We start from the raw sequence: 15,228 nt of genomic DNA, 5'->3' as shown, positions 1-15,228 counted from the left end.
TCTAGCTGCCCAAATGATCATTTGCAGGCAAATCAACTGGGGACTACTTTTAGCATAAGACCAGAGGAGGGCTTGAACTCATGCCTCTGGAGTCATGGAGGACACCTTAACTGTTCTGTCACCAGAATCTCTCCCATAAATACTAAATTAGTTAATTTATGCCAAGACAAGCGTTGAAGGAGGAAGAAGATGGAGGCGATTTTTAACAACCTCCCCATCAGGGGAACAGGACACAGTTCTGATTACAGTATACCATGTGAGTGGTAGTGGAAATGATGTGTTGTGAAAAATGAAAAGGAGAACCTTTGATTTTTTTCACTCCAAATGAGTAGCCTTGAAGCTATTTTTATTTGACTGTCAGAAAGTGCAGAATAGCACTCACTGTCTGAGAAGTCAGGGTTGTTTAAGATGCCTCCAGTTTCACATTTAAAGTGAGGCGCATCAAATCACTAATATTTAAAAAAAAATAAAAGGAATGACAAAAATGATGAAACACTCAAACCTGAACACTCCATCTTCCTGTTGCTTTTATCAGTATGCTACCTCTACTTGACTTGGCCATCATGGCACCTTGTTGCATCATCTGAATTTAGATATGGGGCAGGGAATATCTCTGACCATACGCTCTCACTGTATGTGGCAGAATGGCTCCTGATTGAGGCTGTGGATACTACAGCAATATAGATAAGCAGTAAGAACTTCTGGCACCTCTCCTTGGCACCCTGAAATAAATGCTGAATAGCCACTTGAGCAGGGCACAGCTATGCTGCGCACTAGTGCAGCCAAAGGCAGACTGTAGACGAGACAGATCACGTGCCAATATGGCAGCAAAGAACAGGGGTGCAATTATTAGCTGATTGCATTTAGTTTGTTCATGCCCCATCTCTACAACATGATAAAGGTGTGTGTGTGTGTGTGTATGCACTATGATCACATATTTTTCTTTTTTACTGTGTTCAGAACATAAGATAGTATCGTGATCAAGGAAAAATCTTGAGACCTAATATCTGAAACCTCATTAACGACGTACTGCCATAAGTCATAGACACTTATAAAGAGTCAGCAAGTAGACAGCAAGTAAACACAAGTATTGGGGTCCCAAAGGAGTAAAATACCTGAAAGTGCTTAAATTCTCTTAAGGTCAATGGGATTTGAGCACATTATTATTTTTTTGTTTGATGAAGGGCACTTTGGGAGCTTTCTGGTATCTTTAGAAATACTGTGCAGAACACCCATATATAGGTGGATTCATTTTAAGAATAGACAAAGATATGGAATTTAAAACCTGGAGTTATGAAAAATGAGCTAGTTATAATGTTCCTTTAAAAATTATATTATATCTGACATATGGAGCCAAAAATATACAGCACCAAAATGATTTTCTACTTCTGAATATTACTTCATACACAAATGCAATTATATGCGCCCATTCATGAGACACAGACCTCTCTAATTACATATTGTATTATGTACTACATATTTGGGCAGTCTACAAAGAATATTTATAGCTTTAATTAGATTACTGTTTACAGAAGTATAATTATTGCTAACAATTTTTCTATTACAAGTACAAATAATCATGTAATTGTTCTGTAATCACATCATTATTTGTCAATGTTCACTTTTTTATATTAGTTCCAAATATATTCATCACACATTACTAAAAAGAGAATAAGTAATCAAGTAATTACTCTGCTTCTGGAAGCATTTATATACTTGATTGTGTCTTATAAAATGAAGGGTCACCTCATTCTCAGAGAATAAATTTTGAATGAGTTTGGTTTAATACAAGGGTATAAAAATACTGTTTAAAGATTATTTGCTGAGAAACCCCTGTCTATTTTTAGATCTCTGTGAGAGCCTGCTGCTTCATTTGCACGATTTTTATGTTGTACTTGCACCTAAGTCACAGAGAAAAAAAAAATCAATGGACTACTTGCTGTTGAAATTTCCTAGCTTTGGTTTTATTTTCCAAAACAGGCAGTCATTCATGCAGCACTGGGCACTAGACCGGTGATTTAAGGCCTGCTTCTGTGAGCACTTATGCATGCGAACAACCCAGTCTCATCATTAGCACAATTCAAGTCAGTAAGGTTTCCTGGATCAGATCCTTGTGGCTTTGATCTGCAAACTTTCCCCTGCAAGACAGACCCATAAACCAGCTGGTCACTAGTAAGATGCAGGCCTTAGATGTCAACTGCCACCTCTTACCCTCACTATTAAGTAGAAAATGAGAATAAAATACAAATTTAAATTGAAAAGACAAAAAAAGAAAAGAAAAAAAAGGAACTATTAGTTGAGGCGACCAGTTCATCCTGAACAGGCTCCACTGCAACTATATAAAGTATGTTTTAGTTCAACATTATTAGTGACTTTCTTATCTTGTATCACAATCCTCATTATGACATCTTACTCCTCGCTGAAATGTGACTTTCTTAATAACCATTTACAAAAGGGAACTTGCCCAGAGATTCTGTGTTTTTGGAAGTCACTGCAGGTTTTAAGGGCATAGGGGACCTGGTCATGCTTTTCTGGTCTTTCCCTACCAGACGCTCAATTTTGGGAAGTGGCCCGTGAAAATGATCATTTCCCCTTCACATGTGGACGGCCAAAGATCTAACGCAAGTTAGTGATTTGCCTAATAGCTGGAAATCAGGGAGCCATGTGACATACTTGAATACCCCAATTTAAACTATCATGAGCCAAATTCCACCAAGCGTTTTGCACATTACATATTTGGAAAGCTTTTGGAATAGACTGTCATGAATCCAAGAGACTTTTCTGATTTTCAGAACAGGAAAGAATTGGTGAAGAGTTAAAGGAAGAAGAGGTGCATGAAGTAATTTCTTTCTTTTATCAATCAATAAAAATAATCTAGTTTAAAAAAAATCTTTTTTTATTATTAATTAGAAAACAACAGATACTTGGATTTTAAAAATACTATTCCCTTTTTTTTTTTTTCTTTGCACAATCACAGTTTTGAATAGCAAAATCCTACCTTGAATCTGCAGCTTCCATTACCTATTGGAATAAAGCTAGTTAAAATTCATTCAGACCTTCCATGTTCTGCATTCATTTTCAATTCACTTTGCGCTTTGACTACTTAGGTTAATATTTCTAATATAAAACCAGAATTGCCACAATAAAGCCAGCTTGCAGCAAACAAACCAGGAAAGTAGCTTTTTAAGAATAAATTAGTCTGCACTGATAGTAGAAGTGTTAATCTGAAAGAAAACAAGACATGCATATCATCTTACTTCCTGTGATTTAGACGCACCTTATCACGGGCAGTTCTTTTACCCTGCAACCACAGGTGAGACATACTTTATATACGCAGCACAATTTTTCCAAGCTTCTTTATGGCATGTTATAAAATAAATCATTGCATTAGCCTTGGATAGTTTGCAGTTTTGGACAGTTTTTTGAAAAGATGGCTCAGATTTTGGGGGGACCCTTCTAGGAAAAAAAATGAGTGTTGAAATAATTAGCTATCATTAATTGTATATGAAAAACTCATCTCCTTCAAAGCCTCTGTGGTGGCGGTAAGATTTCAGAGCAAGACTTGGGAAAGGAAGAGGTTATTTTGGATTACCTGTCCCCCCACTTAATTCAATTTTCACCTCTGCAAAAAATGTCCATTTCAGTTCTTCTCAGGTGTTATTTTTTTATAAAAAGCAACACAGTCTAAGGCTTTTGTTGCAAATGTAATTGAATGGGGCTAAACAACATATCTGAAAGCCTAGATGACCTCTCTAGATGACTTCTTGTCACAGAATCATAGGCATTAACATCTGCAAAGACTGAATGAATCACCTTACCCATATAGCAAAGTTAAAAAAAAAGCAAAATTCAAACATTTTACCTTCTACCCTCAAAACCAGAAGTGCTCCTTTAATGCAACGAGATACATAATTATTCTTTATTTAAAACATGAGTTCTCTCTCTCTCTCATTATTTCCTTTTTCTTTGTTATTTTGCAATATTAATCTTAGACAATGTAGGCTCACACCAGAAAAGGCGAGATCTAGCCCTCATGTAAAGTGGCAGGCTTCCCTCAACACACCACTGCACACCCATCAGGTACAATTTCAGAGGAAAAAGCAATATTCAAAACAACATAAGACTTTGCAACAGTAACATGCAGTTCACTTGAAAATGTACTGAATTTCTCTGTTGTCATAGCAACTCATCCTTAGCATGTTCAAGAAGCACAATGGAGAGATCTATCACTAACGTGGTTCCCAATGTGTAGAAAACAATAAAAGGAAAGTTGTTTTTTCCCCGTATTAAAGGTTAAACACCACATACATTACTTTGCTTATTAATCATCATCTTCATGTCCCCACTTTTATTTACTTGACCCACTGACACCTACTGGGCAGAGAAATCAACAGCTTTGTTCCCTGCCGCTCTGCCTCCTCAAGACTGACACCTCTGCTGCTCATTAATGATCAGCATTGTCTTCACAACAACAGATTCCTCTTAGCATGGTCTGCTTTGCCTATGCAAATGCAGATATAAATAGTGAATGAATAATGTAATAACGGAGAGCAATGTTGTCTTCAGGTTCCAGTATAAACACCATAATATTGGTGAGAAATATACTTCTTAACCTAGGTAGAGCTGATATATGTCTATGATGCATATCAACTGGGGGTACGCATACCCCGGGGGTACTTTGGAAGGGCCCAGGGGGTAGGCAGCAGCGGCGTGGAGAAGCCAGCAGAAGTTCTGGTTTTGGCAGTGGCACTTTCGCTGCCACCCGCTGCGCAGGGGATCCCCCCCCGCAGTCATCAACTGGCTGCTGGGTGACTCCCCCACTCCTGCCTTGTTGACCAGCCGCCATGGGACTCCCCGCTTCTCAACCAGCCGCCAGGGGTACCCCGACCAAAAAAAGTTGAAAACCTAGGCATATATCCACCCAAAGACCCTGCAGTTGGGCAGATCACGTACCTATTTCCTTAAAAGAGGATGCCAGCAACATGAAAACAATGCAGTAAGTTGACTGAAGTCCATGGCAAAGCTTAGTTCAGGAAAACCGGAACTGTTCCAAGGACAGTTAAACCTCACCTAACAGCTCTGCAAGCAGGCTGTACCTAGAAGTTCAGTCTGGATGAAACCAACAGTGAAACCCTCATTGACCTCTACAGGGCCAGAATTTGACCGCTATAATTCCTCTGTTAAATCTCTTCCACTCATCCCTGTCAGGTGCTGCATCTGCCTGATGGGATGAACACTGACATTGCAGAAGAAAACCTCTCCTCTTCCTTTTTCGAATGGGACCTTAGAGCCAGTGTAGCCTGAGGCACTGGGAACACCATCTCCTTTGGAGCACTAATACCATCATCTGGACTGGACAGTTCACCCTGCCGTAAGTAAGAGGCTCTTCTTCCCTTGAGGCAATGGCATAAAGCTCTTCTCCAGATATCAACATGATGATCTACTTTTCACTGGTCAAGGGGCAAGCCAGCTTAAATCCCTCCTCAGGCACTTACTTATTAGGCTGCCTTGTTCATAATGATTTCTGTAAAATAGGATGCAAAAGAACTAGAGATTGCATTGAAGGATATACAAAGAAGTAACAAAATGCCTGGCCTGGACAACTATTATACGCTGGTCTTTGATTTCAAGAGTAGAGTAAAGTGCGTTGTTGCCTTTGTGCTCCTATCTGACTCCAAAAGAACCTGGGCTCCGGACTAGAAGTGTTAGCATAGCTCAGTACTAAAGTTACAACTGAGTCCAAGTGGGGATACATACACAAAGAGTACCTAGACATTACTCACTGAACACTAAACTATCCAAATGTCAAGGGATTTGGATAAATCTAGTTGTCTGTTAATCTTTAATAAGTTATAAAAAAAAAAAATCCAGCAAATGTAAAATGAAGGTTTTCCCCCAATTTTTTTGTCTGCCAAAATATTCCCCACCATTGTGGCCTCTTTTTTACTATGTTTTTATTCTTTAACCGTGATATAATTATACTGGCTGTGGAATCTTCATCAACTTTTCCCATTGGATATGCTTTAATTATTGGAGGTTTGATCATTTTGAATGACAGAAGCCCATTTTTAACCCCAGCAAGAGCCAAGTATTTTAACGAGACTATTTTAACCATAATTTAGTGAAAGCTCAACATGTATAATCAGAGAGCACAGTAACTATGGAAACAAAACAAAACCGAAAAACAAAAGAAAACAAAAACACCCAGAAAAATATACCCCAAACTGCAGATTATTTAAAGACTGAAAAGCTCTGACCAAAGCATTCAATGAAATAAGTACTGTATGCAGGTTCAGCCCCAGGTACTGTGTTGCTAGCAACCAATTTCAGTATAGGGAGGCCCATCCCCTTCCTTGTGCAGTTTCTCTCTTCTTTTGAAAGCATCTACTATGGTATTTGGGGAGGTGTTTTTGCATTAAGTTTTCAATTAAATAGAAATCTGTTTGACCATTCTCCTTTTGCTCTTGGCTTTTTCTTATTCTTATATTCTCCTATTTTGGTCCATCTTTTCTCATATCTTTTTTATTGCATATTCTCACTCAATTCTTATTTGTCTATGGTTTCAATTAAGAACAAATGAATAATGAACTTCCCCTTTAATGGGAAAAGACAAAAGTGACATACTTAGTGACAAGAGAACAATTATATTGGAACATACCTTACCCCTTAGATTCCCAAGGATTTGTGTGACCTGCACAGATATTTTTCATTCTTGATTTACAAACCTTTTAGTGAATTGCATCCTGACCAATGAAAATTAATAATGGCCAGAGACAAAATTAAAACAGGCAAAAGAAAACAAAGAGCCACATACAGTAGCTGCAACCATAGAGAGTTTATATTCGTGAGTGTGATTTTACTATCGTGGAACATGACACCATCAATAAGAGAGGAGTAGCAAAAGAAAAGTGCAAAATATCAATGAAAATGATCCATTTCAGTCTCAGATAATGGCTTTCAATTCAAATTAAATATAAACATCTAAAAGCAGTCCTGTTTGCATTGCCAATTTCTAATATGCAAATATGAAAAAAAATGTTTTAGAAAAATGGACAACTTTTTTTCTTGTCAGAACTGTAAAGGACTGCAAATCAGTGCCAGCTAAAGAACAGCAGAATGTTTTTTGGAATTACTGCCTTCTCATCCCATTTCTCCCATAGGCATTCTTTCCCCCATTGATTATATCATATCTACTGGTCGGAGCGCTTCATTCAGCAGTAGCATATGCTTTTCTCTATTGCATGTAACAATGCTCATGCCATGTCCAAAGATACATGTTTTTACTTCAACATATAAAATTCTTTACAACTGAATTATCATATTGGCACCCAACCATGAAACACATTTTATGACCTACAACTTAGCAAAATTATGATTAAGGGAGTATTCAAATATTCACTTCATGATAAATTGCGTTTGTTATCATGTTAGCATCATGTCAGTGTTCCCGAATGTGTGCCAAACCTCCTTCTGTTGTGTCATGGCTTGTGCATTAACTTCTCTACAGAGACATATTAGGGCGGCTCTGCACTCTGGACAGATTTAGTGCATGGAACAGCCGTGGTGTGGTCATCCACCAGCTGTGGCAGGGGCTATTTTTGACCCCCCTCCCCCCCCAATTCCATTTTTTTTAGCTTATTAGCCATTACAGATATTACAGAAGAGGGGATTGTGAATAAAACTGCCTTGTTTAGTTCCAGTCTTCTAAAGCACTTATTATTAAACCTGCTGTATACAGCAGCTGGAAGGATCAGGGCCTTAAAGTAAAACCATTTTGCCTAGTGACCTGTGGTTTTCAAAGGCTAGGGACAGACATTCAAAAAGCCTGAGCCTGAATTGATTCTAACTTTGCTTCAATCTTTTCATTTCAGAAATGCTGGCACATGCCTGCAGTGGCTCAAGCTTGAAGCTGGGGAGCACTAGAGCAGCCCTCCCTTCCCTTCCACAGTACTGAGCTGAGCAGGGGTGTGACCAGGCCCCAGCAGGATGCTCTGATTAGGGCCCCCCCCTTCCCCCTGAGCAAGGAGTTGATAACACAGTGTTTATCACCCCTAACTTAGTGTTTTTCCTCCTATTAAGAAAACAAAAGCTTCTCTCATTAGTTCAAGCTCTTCTTAGACAACTTTTTGCAAGGAAGGAACAGGGGGACCTTACCAGCTACCTGTTGATTAGCTCCAAAAAGTCCTAAGTGAACACTGACCTGTTTGCCTTTGCCTGTCTCCCGCAGCATGGACCGTAGCCAGCATGTGCTCTGCTAGCTAATGCTGAGAGGTGTCTGTGTAAGGCAGAAGAGAGAGGGAATCCCTGCTTCAGCAGGGAGTGGTGAAGGGGAGGGGTGGGAGCAGGAATAAGCCAGGCAGGCGCTGCTGTACCTGCAGTCTCTGCTGGAGCTGCAACCAGGGAGAAGAGGGGAGGAGACATCCCTGCTGTGGAGCAGGAAGCCCCAACCCAGCCCAGCCCAGAGAGCATGCTGGGATGCTGGGGGTGTCTGGTTTATCTTAAACCAGCAAGGTGTCTGGACTAGACATTGCATAAACTGGTTTGAGCCATATCAGTTAAGTCTGATACATTCAGCCAGGTTTCTCTCAAACCAGTTTCAGCCATTTTCAAACTGGCTTATGTGCACTGAACATCTGTTCTCTTACAGGTTTAAACCAGTTTCTGATCACTTAATCGGTTTATGTGTAATGTCTGTACCTAGCCAATGAGGCCATCACTCTCCCTTGCAGAATACATAAAGCAGAGCGGAGACCCAGAAAGGAAGGTTGCTAAAAGTATTGTGATATAATAGAGGATCAGGGTCACACGGGGGAACTCTGAGGCATTTCCATTTACACGATCTGGCTGTTAGTTACTAAATATTATACATGAATTAAAACAGAATGAATGCCAATAAAATTTAAGTTCTTGAATACATTTAAAAGGGGGCTACAAATATAATGATTAATTCTACTGATAACAGAATAATTTACCTCTACTGCATTTTTCACTTGCACACATTTATACAGTTATTTTACATTATTTCCTTTATAGCTATTTCAAAAGACAGCTTGTTCTTCAATTTGCAACTATTTTTTATTCTTTACTGCCCCCTCGTGGCTTGAAACTTCAGGAAAAATTATTTCTGAAGATCAAGGTTAACAGAAAAGCATACTCTTCATCTGGAATATAGACCATTAAAAAAAAAGGACAGAAAAGAGAAAAATGTAGTTTTGGGGCCCTTCTGGGGAAGGACACATTTGTTCTGAGAAGAGAGATGCAGAACATGGTCCAAGGTAACAGGCCTCTCGAACATCCGATTCAGTAAAACTTGAGGAGGGAAAGATTTTTATCTTTATGCAGTACCTTCCAGATACCCTTTTGATGTAGTTGATGAGTTTATCTATGTGATAAACTTGTGGCCAACTGAGTCTACTCTATTTTCCAACATTATTGCTTAACTGCTGTGTCCTCTGCAAAGCAGGAGTGTCTAACTAGATGGAAACATAATTAAATGTGCTGTCTGGGGAAGGTATTTGGGAATTATGGTAAAAATATCCTGCAAGACAAGAGGAGGCAAAAGCAATTATAGTGCAGTGTGTACTATCAACCCTCACCCACAGCAGTAACTCCTTGAGGGTTAAAAAAAAAGATGCTTCACCATTTTCGAAAAGAAATTATGCAAATTCCTACTAATTTGCAAGACTGTGGCATTCAAAACCTAGGCAAAGCACAGAAAAGATTAGCAGAGACCTTATCTGATTTAGTTAGTCTATAAGGTGCAACTCTACCCTGCCTTCTACCCAACTTCAGACTAACATAGCTAACTGCCTCTCTCAGGCTTTTCTGTGCCAGCCCCCAGCCTCCCCTGGAGCAGACTGGGCACCCAGAGTTTGAAGCTCAGAGCGTCACTGGTTTTTATAACAATTGGAAGCCAGTAACTAATGTCAATTGATAAGGTCATGCCACAGAGACAAGTCATTCTTTTTAAAGGAGGAATAGATGTGCTTCTGCAAATGATGCGTCAAAGATGAAAAAAGCAAACAACATCTATGTACAAATGCTCTGCTTTTTCAGTGGGTAAACAAAAAAAAAGAACTAGGTCTGATTTTTAAAGCTGTTTTTACCAGACTCCTGTAATTTCATGAATCATGGGGTCTAGCCATTTAAGACAAAATACTGTAGGCTTAGTTCACAATGTTCCCAAAATACTGATTTTTTTTGTTCTTGTTATTTATTCAGTTTGGGAGTGTTATAAATCCTCAGAACACAGCCACCCTGGTTGGTCTGCCCCTGCTGTTTCTTTTCAATTCCAGTCTTGTAAACTTGGGAACACAACCTCCCTGGTGGTCCCAGATAAACTGATTATTTACAAAATTATTTCCAAACGATCCTAACGTCAGCAATGATTAGCTTGCAAAAAGTAGCATGTAACAATGTTTTGAACTTATGTTAGTCCACGATGCTACAGCATTGGCGGCAGCAGCAAGCAGAATGACTGTGGACAAAAGAAAGGGAAGGAGTTTTGAGTAATACATTTAGTGAGAAAAATAAAAACAGTAATGGAAGAATCACTGCCTTCTGAGAGTTAGCACTGGCCAAGATAAAATGGGACTTGTGCCATCAGATCCATATTTCAAGTCCTATTTTCTTGTGATTGAATTATGCTCATGTAATTCACATTAGCCAAATGTTAATTATAGCCATTAAGTAGTACCTGGATTATCTCATCCCTATGTACAATGCAAAGGGAACCATGAGCAAGTGTTAGTTACAGACTGCCCATCCATGAACAGCATCTTACTAGCTACAGTCGACTGGGGCATCTGTTGGCTTTGGAAGTTGATAACGAAATACTCCCACCCTACATGGCACATTTCAAGCTTTGGACAGTGTGGATCAGTAATAGTAACATTTTCTTCCACTCTACAGTTCTGTATGCTTTTTCCAGATGTGCTATTTCAGGTTGTCCTTTGCTTTGTGCATGGGTCACTTTTGTTGTGACATTGTCTTGCAATTCCTTGGTTTCCTCATTTGCTTTTTACATGAAGTTTGGGCGATAATATCTACTAATAATTAAAACCCTACATTAAAAAGTGAACAAATGTGTTAATACTGTATTAGCAAGTATTCCATAGGAAACAGGTTAGAGTCCTCTCCAGTGGGAATGTATTAAAACAGAGGAACTAGCAACGTGCCTGTATGAATCAAGTTTCATTGATGAGACCAGAGTGCTGGTTTGTTTTGACACACGAACAAGGACGCTATTGAGAAAGGGCAAGTCTCTTCTGAAGAGTCTTTTCTGAAGCAAAGATGCCAAATAAAGGATAAAAGTGAAATAAAAGGATACAAAAAGTCATCCATACATCTGGCTGCATGATAAGTCACATGATTAATGCACTGTGAAATATCTGGCAATGCAAAATGGCAATTTTTATACTTTAAGGCCCAATATTGCAACAGCTGGTAAAATCATGCATATATAATGTAAACATGTGACCTCAAAGATGAAAAGCCTGACTTTTAAATTCACTATTCTGACTTTCATGCCATTCGTCTACAGCTTCTCTAGAACAATATAAAGATTAAAAATATAGTTCAATGCTAAGATGTGTTTCAGTGCTAAGACTTATTTTAACAAAAATAATTCATTCAGTGAGGTGCAGCATCAGTGGGATAATTAAAATGGAAAGTAAACAAGGTGAATTGGTAATCCAGGCACCAAGGCATCTGTGCAATATTTATGGGTACTATATCCTATGGTATAATAGATTACAGATTACATATAAAATTATATGCACGCAGTATATTATACCATAATATACACATGCTATACAATATGTAGGCATATATATTTAAATATACAGTGAAAATGAGTGTTATCTGACCTGTGGAATTTACTGCAAGTTCCACACAAACTAAAAAATTGTGCTGTTTTTCAAATTAAAGATGCACTGTTTCCATTTTCCTACAGAAGTATCCATCTATTTAACAGATAATTTTAAAAGAAAGGCACAGTGCACCTACTCAGGCACTGATGACCAACTTTTTCTTTGTCAACTTTTAATCTCAGGAAAACATTATGGCTAGTTATGGAAGATACCAACGTCAAAAATAAACTTTTTTTTTTTAAATTCACCAGAGCAACATAACATAGGAAAAAAAAAATCAAGTGCATCCTTAAACAGTGATAAAAATGATACTAAATCAAACTGAAGAAACTGGAAACATTTAGAAAGGAGTTTTTGTGAAGAAATGTGCAAGTGAACATGGAGGAGAAAACTACCTTTAAGAGGCGGAAATTTATATGACAGCCCTGAAAGAAATGGAGAGGGAGAAAAACTGCTTCATTAGTAAAGGGCTTGCAAAGCAAAGCAACAACAATTAGTAGCAGAAGAAAGTAAATTAAGATAAAACACAGTACATAGCAGCATCTCCAATACTTAACAGAAAGAGTACCACAATGGACTAGTACGCAGAGCATAGGAAAATCAGAAAAGAGGAAACACAGAGATAACAACCCTGGCAGCAAAGACTATGTTAGAGTATGGTACAGCGAAGTACAAGTTACTCGTCACTTCGTAAAGTAGCTGACACAGCTAAAGCAGTCTATACTACTCATTTAATTAATCTGGCACCAATCCCACAAACACATACCTTAAGTATGCAACACTTCTGATGTCATTGGAAGTACTCACATGTGTACATGTAAATTCATGTGTAAACATTAACAGGACCAAAGTCTTAATGTCAAAACTACATTAGAAAAATGCAATGATACAAAACCCTTTAGTGATCTTTGCCTTGACTGAAATGGGCTGGTGATATTTTTTCCCACTATCTATTACCTGTAACAAAGAGCCTCTTCCAAACCTGCAAGAGGCAAAGACGTGCGTGTGCTGGCTTTTACTGCTCAGAACTGAAGAAAGATGTCTTGCATTCTTAAATGTATCTGCTTCTGTCACAACTATGCAGTTGATCCAGTAAAAGATACCACCCTAAGAAATCCTTGCCTCTCACGTAATTCCTGAATCATCACAGCTACAGCACTGTAACAGTTATTCACATACTCTTCTACATATAATTTTCGTCTCCCATGATCTTAAACACCCACAGAGACGTCTCACTGATAACTCAGACTTGTACTTGATAGAACTGGGATCTAGTATAAATTATGTGGATCATAATTTCAAAGTTTTCCAGTTTCAGAGGTGAACACTAAATAGGAAACCTCCAATTCAGAGCACATGGGAACTTCTTCCTTTAAGCAGTGATGCAAACCCAAAAGAAGTAAACCACCCTCTCCAGAGTCTTGCAAACTATTCAATAGTGACTAAATGTATGCAGTTTCAAATGATATATTCAATATTATGCACCTTATGTATCTATATGTGAAAACACTGGACTGAGATGCCAATGCAATTCTGGATGTTCACCATCTCAGAATAGTTTGGTATCTGACTTCTGAAAAACTAGGACAGGATGCAGAATTCAGGAACAGAGTTTTGCCTCTTCTTACATTAAAATTGATGACCTGCCTGAAATTCCAGGTACTTCTTCAAAATTAGAAATTGTATTTGTTAGATATGGAGACACTAGGGAGTTGATTTTCTTTTTAAAGAAAACGTAAGTGAAAGATGGTATCAAACTCTGGTTTGGGGGCAGAAATATAGGCATCTCCCAGAGGCTTACAGAATTAGCAAATGGTCCCCCCTGGCTATAAATACACTTTGCACAGAGACTGAAAGAAATTAAGAGATGCTTCCGTTCAAGAGCACAAAACAACAGCGTTTCTGCTTAGAAGAAGGCATTTGGCTTGGGAACCAACCAGATACTTAACAGAAAGCTCCTGAGCTACTGAAATGGCCACCAGTGTCTTCTGCTAAAATACTAGCTATGTAGTGTAATTTCTAGACCCAAACTTGTGTCTATAACTGAGACTGTCTTAATCTGTTTAGCTCTGGTTAAAAGCGAAGGTTACAAAAGGAAACAAAGCATCCTTCTAATGAGGAGATTGCAATGGACATCAGAAATCGGTGCCACATTAATGTTGGAATCGCTTGCATGCAGCAGCTTCTTTTCCGATTAACTTAGAGGCCATGACACACCTAGTATTGGTCTAAAGCATAAAACTTGAAGCTGCGTTGTCCATCTGAGAAGAGCAATAGTTATGGTGCAAGGGTGCTCAACCCCCAGCCCACGGCCAGATTCAGCCTCCAGAGCTGTGTCGTAGGGTCCGTGGGGCTCCCCACAGCGGTGGGGGAAATAGTTCTGCTCTTCTGCTGCCAAATTTCTGCACCCGTGGGTGGACAGCATGGCCCTGCATGCTAGATCAGGCACACCGGGTAATGCAACACCCCCTTCCAGCGTGCAGGGCTGGGTGCAGACAGCACGGAGGGCAGAGCCTGATCCCAGCACGTAGGGCCTGATCCTGGCATGCAGGGCCACTTGGAGGCAGCACCAGGTGCCACAGCCCAATCCTGGTGTGTGGGGGCAGCCCAGGGTCTCATCTCATTGTGTGGGGGAGCCAGGACCCAGTCCCCAGTGCATGGGGCCCATTGCAGGCATGCAGGGCCAGTGTAGAGCCTGATCTGGGCATACAGAGGCTGATTGAAGCCAAGCAGGGCCCAATTTGGCTTGTGGCCCAGCCCTGCGCCACTCATCTGGCCTGCGGGGCCAAAAGGTTGAGCATCACTGCTATAGTGAAACAATGATAATCTCTTACTGATATGCTGAAAAGTGCTTAAAGGAATTCTTATCATTCCAAGTTCCTCTAGCATCTCAATATGATATAATACCTAAAGAAGTCTAGTTGTATTTGAAGTTTTACAGACACTTCAAAATACCATTTAACATCACCTGGATTGCATTTATATTATATATGCAAAGCAATGTTAGCTCTCTGTGCACTGTGGAGGAACATATTTAATATAATTATGTACTTGCAGATTTATGGCTGCAAGTTTGGATTTATTCTAGGATTAACCCACGAGTCTAGTAAAAGAAAGTGCTGCACTGCATGTTCAAGTTGACTCCAAAACAGGATATATTTATAGCAAAAGAATATGCTTCTGCATCTCCAGAGCAGTTCTGCATATGTATAACTAAATGCCATAGACAAAATATTTTAGGTGCTTGTAACTAAACATTGGTACTTCAGAAGGTACTTTCCTCTGGCTCATAAAGCAATCGTATTAAAAGAAAACTTGCTGAAGATATCATGAGTGTTTCACAAAAATATTACTAATA

General features: G+C 39.2%; 1 protein-coding gene across 3 annotated transcripts in view; it reads right to left on the bottom strand.

Moving 5' to 3' along the window:
• Nucleotides 1–15,228, bottom strand: part of PRKCA (protein kinase C alpha) — a 319,404-nt gene that overhangs the window by 49,673 nt on the left and 254,503 nt on the right. For 2 of the 3 annotated variants that reach the window (XM_059732039.1, XM_059732042.1), the window contains one exon: nucleotides 3,278–3,301. The exons of the other annotated variant lie outside the window; for it this stretch is intronic. In XM_059732039.1, the coding sequence (XP_059588022.1) occupies nucleotides 3,278–3,301 (24 nt within the window). The remainder of the gene's footprint in view (nucleotides 1–3,277; nucleotides 3,302–15,228) is intronic. 3 annotated transcript variants of the gene reach the window in all.

This window comes from Alligator mississippiensis, chromosome 8, assembly GCF_030867095.1.
Source record: "Alligator mississippiensis isolate rAllMis1 chromosome 8, rAllMis1, whole genome shotgun sequence".
NCBI lineage: Eukaryota > Metazoa > Chordata > Crocodylia > Alligatoridae > Alligator > Alligator mississippiensis.
The sequence above is the reverse complement of the archived record's forward strand: the minus strand, read 5'-3'. Positions and strand labels throughout refer to the sequence as shown.